Source organism: Oncorhynchus keta, chromosome 28 (assembly GCF_023373465.1).
Source record: "Oncorhynchus keta strain PuntledgeMale-10-30-2019 chromosome 28, Oket_V2, whole genome shotgun sequence".
NCBI lineage: Eukaryota > Metazoa > Chordata > Actinopteri > Salmoniformes > Salmonidae > Oncorhynchus > Oncorhynchus keta.
In genome coordinates, this window is record NC_068448.1 from 15,005,306 (window position 1) to 15,011,305 (window position 6,000).

Genomic DNA, 6,000 nt, shown 5'->3' on the forward strand with positions numbered 1-6,000 from the left:
GACTCTCTTTTTATGTATAGATAGAGCGTGGACTCTCTTTATGTATATAGATAGAGCGTGGACTCTCTTTTTATGTATAGATAGAGCGTGGACTCTCTTTATGTATATAGATAGAGCGTGGACTCTCTATATGTATATAGATAGAGCGTGGACTCTCTTTTTATGTATAGATAGAGCGTGGACTCTCTTTTTATGGATAGATAGAGCGTGGACTCTCTTTATGTATATAGATAGAGCGTGGACTCTTTTTATGTATAGATAGAGCGTGGACTCTCTTTATGTATATAGATAGAGCGTGGACTCTCTTTTTATGTATAGATAGAGCGTGGACTCTCTTTTTATGTATAGATAGAGCGTGGACTCTCTTTATGTATATAGATAGAGCGTGGACTCTCTTTTTATGTATAGATAGAGCGTGGACTCTCTTTTTATGGATAGATAGAGCGTGGACTCTCTTTATGTATATAGATAGAGCGTGGACTCTTTTTATGTATAGATAGAGCGTGGACTCTCTTTATGTATATAGATAGAGCGTGGACTCTCTTTTTATGTATAGATAGAGCGTGGACTCTCTTTTTATGTATAGATAGAGCGCGGACTCTCTTTATGTATAGATAGAGCGTGGACTCTCTTTATGTATAGATAGAGCGTGGACTATATATGTATATAGATAGAGCGTGGACTCTCTTTTTATGTATAGATAGAGCGTGGACTCTCTATATGTATATAGATAGAGCGTGGACTCTCTTTTTATGTATAGATAGAGCGTGGACTCTCTTTTTATATATAGATAGAGCTTGGACTCTCTATATGTATAGAGATAGAGCGTGGACTCTCTTTATGTATAGATAGAGTGTGGACTCTCTGGACTCTCTAGCTAACAGTTTATTCACCGTTAGTCAACACCTCTACACAAAATTTCTCTGGGTGTGCGCTAGCTCATTCTTTTAACATAACAGACTAAACATTAGTACTCACTCTCTACAACCTTCTGCAGTTCTGATCCATCATCGTTGATCTGCTGGATGTTTCCAAAGTGTATGTCACTGAAGAAGATCCGGTTGGCTCCCCTCCCCCCTCCTCCGCGGTAGTCAAAGGTCAGGGCAATGACGTTTTTCATGTGTTCCGGGTCCTCAAAGGGCTTGATGGGGGCGTTCAGGTTGGTCTCGTCTGATAGGTGGATACTCTTCAGAATGGTCCGCTCCGAGTACAGCAGGTAGCCGTCATAGTCGCGGCAACTGTGGCTGTCCTCGGCCAGCATGCCGTGTGCGCAGGCGCAGGTTCGCTCCCCGTTGCCGCGGTAAAGGCAGAGCTGTTCGCAGCCGCCATTGTTGTTTTTACAGACGTTGGTGCCTGAGGGAGCACACACACACTGGTCACACACATCATTCTCATAGACACACACTGATTAGACACATCAGTCTCATAGACACACACTGATTTGACACATCAGTCTCATAGACACATCAGTCTCATAGACACATCAGTCTCATACAACTAAACACAGCACACCAGGGTTAGAGAGAATTCCATTTCAATTCAATCCATTTCAATTCAGGGGTTAAGTGTTCTTACCTTGTTGCCTGTCTCTGTTGAAGACCTTGATGTCTTTCAGCTGTACACCGATGCCGGTCCTCAGATACACATATTCTGTAGCGTTGTCTTTGTTTCCTCTCTTGATGGAACCGTTGGCGTGAGTCCTGGTCCAATACAACATACAAAACACTATCAGCCACTTTAAACAGGCTTGGAGGAAAAACAACAACATTTGTAGTAAATTAAACTTATGCAAAGGGGATACTGGATAAAGGCAACAATCTCACATACAAGACTGTCAGTCTATTTAAATAGGCTTTGAGGGAAATGTAATCCCATTGCATACTGTAGTCCTTACTGTTCGTCAATGGTCAATGCTCCACATAGGAGCCAAGGTCTTCAGTCAAGTTAGTCAAACATACTACCGCAGTGCAGCAGGGGATATTAAGGGTTAAACATGGAGGAGATGACAGGGGTAGGACAGCAGGCAGCTCACCTGTCACTCCAGTAGATGAAGCCCTCGAAGACGGACACAGCGAACATGTCCATGTTGTTATTGGCCAGCACCAGCTCTCTGTTTTCTCCATTCTCCAGATTGATACGCTCTATCCTATCAGTCCGCGCATCACACCAGTACAACTGCTGCTCCTACACACAAACAATAAGAACAACAATATCAAGCAGAAAAATATTATGTTTTTTCGAAACAACAAGGTTGTAAAGAGGAGAAACATTCTGGATACGTGTGAATCCGAAAGAAGGATTTGTAAATAATCTGAAATGTGGATTTTGCTAATAAAATGAAACCTCAATAAATACATTGTGTGTGTGTGTGTGTGTGTGTGTGTGTGTGTGTGTGTGTGTGTGTGTGTGTGTGTGTGTGTGTGTACTGTACCTTGTAGTCGATGGAGATTCCGTTGGGCCACATGATGCTGTCATTGACCAGGACCACTCTCTGAGAGCCGTCGAGGCGGGCCCGCTCTATACGGGGGACCTGACCCCACTCTGTCCAGAATAGATACCTACAGACACAGACACAGACACACACACACACACACACACACACACACACACACACACACACACACACACACACACACACACACACACACACACACACACACACACACACACACACACACACACACACACACACACACACACACACACACACACACACACGAGGTTGAAAGAAAGCAATCTATGTTATTTTTGCTCTATATAGATTAAATATCACAATAAACACTTACTTACAATGTACCATCATAACTAGCTACTGCTTGTAATTATTAATCAAAGTGCAAATATTGCTGGTTGCTGGACGAATAATACCCCATACTGTAGGTAACCATGTTATGGCACATACAGCACTACACTATACACATACAGACAAGGGCCAGCCCCAGCAGCCAAGACCCAGCCCCAGTAGCCAAGCCCCAGTCAAAGTAACCATGTCCCAGTTCCAGCCCCAATAGCCAAACCCCAGCCCCAGTATCCAAGCCCCAGCCCCAATAGCCAAGCCCCAGTCCGAGTAGTCAAGCCCCAATAGCCAAGCCTCAGTCCAAGACCCAGCCCCAGTAGCCAAGCCCCAGTCCCAATAGCCAAGCCCCAGTCCCAGCCCTAGTAGCCAAGCCCTAGTAGACAAGCCCCAGTCCCAGCCCCAATAGCCAAGTCTCAGTCCCAGTGGCCAAGCCCCAGCCCCAGGAGCCAAGCCCCAGTCCCAGTAGCCAAGTCCCAGTCCTAGCCCTAGTAGCAAAGCTCCAGTGCCAGCCCTAGTCCCAGTAGACAAGCCCCAGTCCAAGCCCCCAGCCCCAAAAGCCAAGCCTCAGTCCCAGTAGCCAAGCCCCAGTCCCAGCCCTAGTAGCCAAGCTCCAGTGCCAGCCCTAGTCCCAGTAGACAAGCCTCAGTCCAAGCCCCCAGCCCCAAAAGCCAAGCCTCAGTCCCAGTAGCCAAGCCCCAGTCCAAACCCAAATTACCAAGAACAGCCCCTGTAGCCAAGCCGCAGTAGACAATCCCCAGTCCCAGCCCCCAGCCCCAACAGCCAAGCCTCAGTCCCAGTTGGCAAGCCCCAGTTCCAGTAGCCAAGCCCCAGTCCCAGCTCCAATAACAAAGCCCCAGCCCCAATAGCCAAGCCCCAGTTGCCAAGCCCCAGCCCCAACCCCAATAGCCAAGCCCCAGTTGCCAAGCCTCAGTCCAAGCCCTAGCCCCAGCAGCCAAGCCTCTCTCCCATTAGCCAAGCCCCAGTCCTAGACCTTGTAGCCAAACCCTGGTAGCCAAGCTCCAGTCTCAGCCCTAGTCCCATTAGACAAGCCCCAGTACCAGTCCCCAACCCCAGTCCAAGCCCCAGTCCCAGTAGCCAAGCCTCAGTCCCTAGCCACTCACCCTCTTTCTGGGTGGACGGTGATGGCACGGGGCTTGTCCAGACCATGGGAGATGACCACATAGCGGAAGGAACCATTGAGTCTGGCCACCTCGATCACATCAAAGCCCTGGTCTGTCCAGTAGATGTTACCTGACAGGAGAGGGACAGGAGGGGTCGGGGTCAGGGTGTGTGTGCATGTGTGCGTGCAATATTTTGTATGGTCTATGCATGTGTGTATCCATGTGTGTGTGCGTGCGTGCTTCTGTACTGTCCATGTTTTGGAATTGTTAGTTAGATTACTTGTTGGTTATCACTGCATTGTCGGAACTAGAAGCACAAGCATTTCGCTACACTCGCATTTAACATCTGCTAACCATGTGTATGTGACAAATAAAATTTGATTTGATTTGATTTGATTTGATTTGTATGTGTGTATCTATGTGTGTGTGTGTGCGCCTGTAGTTGTTCCCTGACCTGCTATCCAGTCCACAGTGATGCCCTCCACCCTGCCGATGCCATTGGTCACCACGTCTTCTCTCCAGGTCTGGTCTCTCTTAGCTCTGCTGATGGTGCTCAGGCCCATGTCCACCCAGTAGATAGTGTCATTGTCTACATGGCAGCACAGTGATGACGGTAAGTAACTGGAGACAACAATCACTCAGGCAGGCACAGTGTAATAACAGTTCAGGTACACTTCACAGCACGGTTGGTGTGACTCCTCAAACCAAACTCTTGTATTGTTGTTGGTGGGTCCGTAGCAGTACACTCACCAGCGTGGAAGTCGATGCCCACAGCCAGCGAGGTGCCAGACACGGGCACCAGGGCATCGGATTGATCAGATGGGTCAAGGGGGATTCCTCTAATGCCCTCATGCACTGAGTAGAGCAGGAAGGAGCCCATGCCTGGAGAGAGAACACATAACAGTTAATAACACTACTGTTAGAGTATACAGTATATCCTGGGGTGTGTGTAGAACAGTGTAGCTAAATATAGGAAATACAGTATGAATGGCCATGCACCTGTCACCTTTGAAATATTTTGAATCATTTTGCAATGTAATGTGATTTGTGGATTTGAATAAAGTATTTAACATGTGTTGGTCTGTTACCCTCGCAGGACTGCTGCCCACTCTGGAGGCTGTAGCCTGCGGTACACATACAGGCTCTGGTGCTCGGGGAGGTGGGCAGGCACAGCTGGGAACAGTCTCCATTCTTATTGCTACACAGGTTGATGCCTGGGACAACAGGGAATAAAAGAACAGTTCAGAACAGCAAAACAATAATAACAAAACAGGACTTTTCAAAACCTCTCAGTCAAAAATAAAAACATGTCTTATTCATTCAGTTGCATAGTGTCATTCATTCATTAACTCATCTGAGTTGTACCTGTTAAGTTGGTAAGTGTGACATGGTCAGTGATATTCTACCTGTACCAGTCTGCATGCTCAGTGTGACACGGTCAGTGATATCCTACCTGTATCAGTCTGCATGCTCAGTGTGACATGGTCAGTGATATCCTACCTGTACCAGTCTGCATGCTCAGTGTGACACGGTCAGTGATATCCTACCTGTATCAGTCTGCATGCTCAGTGTGACATGGTCAGTGATATCCTACCTGTACTAGTCTGCATGTTCAGTGTGACACGGTTAGTGATATCCTACCTGTACCAGTCTGCATGCTCAGTGTGACACGGTCAGTGATATCCTACCTGTATCAGTCTGCATGCTCAGTGTGACATGGTCAGTGATATCCTACCTGTATCAGTCTGCATGCTCAGTGTGACATGGTCAGTGATATCCTACCTGTACTAGTCTGCATGTTCAGTGTGACACGGTCAGTGATATCCTACCTGTACCAGTCTGCATGCTCAGTGTGACACGGTTAGTGATATCCTACCTGTACTAATCTGCATGTTCAGTGTGACATGGTCAGTGATATCCTACCTGTATCAGTCTGCATGCTCAGTGTGACACGGTCAGTGATATCCTACCTGTACTAGTCTGCATGTTCAGTGTGACACGGTTAGTGATATCCTACCTGTACCAGTCTGCATGCTCAGTGTGACACGGTCAGTGATATCCTACCTGTATCAGTCTGCATGC

General features: G+C 47.3%; 1 protein-coding gene across 2 annotated transcripts in view; it reads right to left on the reverse strand.

The window, feature by feature from the left end:
* The window catches only part of LOC118360521 (low-density lipoprotein receptor-related protein 1-like), a 260,259-nt gene that overhangs the window by 82,816 nt on the left and 171,443 nt on the right, over positions 1-6,000 (reverse strand). For both annotated transcript variants that reach the window (XM_052484956.1, XM_052484955.1), the window contains exons 35-42: positions 5,007-5,132; positions 4,669-4,800; positions 4,373-4,507; positions 3,919-4,048; positions 2,432-2,558; positions 2,033-2,184; positions 1,576-1,700; positions 979-1,353 (exon numbers count right to left, since the gene is read on the reverse strand). In XM_052484956.1, coding sequence (XP_052340916.1) covers positions 979-1,353; positions 1,576-1,700; positions 2,033-2,184; positions 2,432-2,558; positions 3,919-4,048; positions 4,373-4,507; positions 4,669-4,800; positions 5,007-5,132 — 1,302 coding nt within the window. The remainder of the gene's footprint in view (positions 1-978; positions 1,354-1,575; positions 1,701-2,032; positions 2,185-2,431; positions 2,559-3,918; positions 4,049-4,372; positions 4,508-4,668; positions 4,801-5,006; positions 5,133-6,000) is intronic.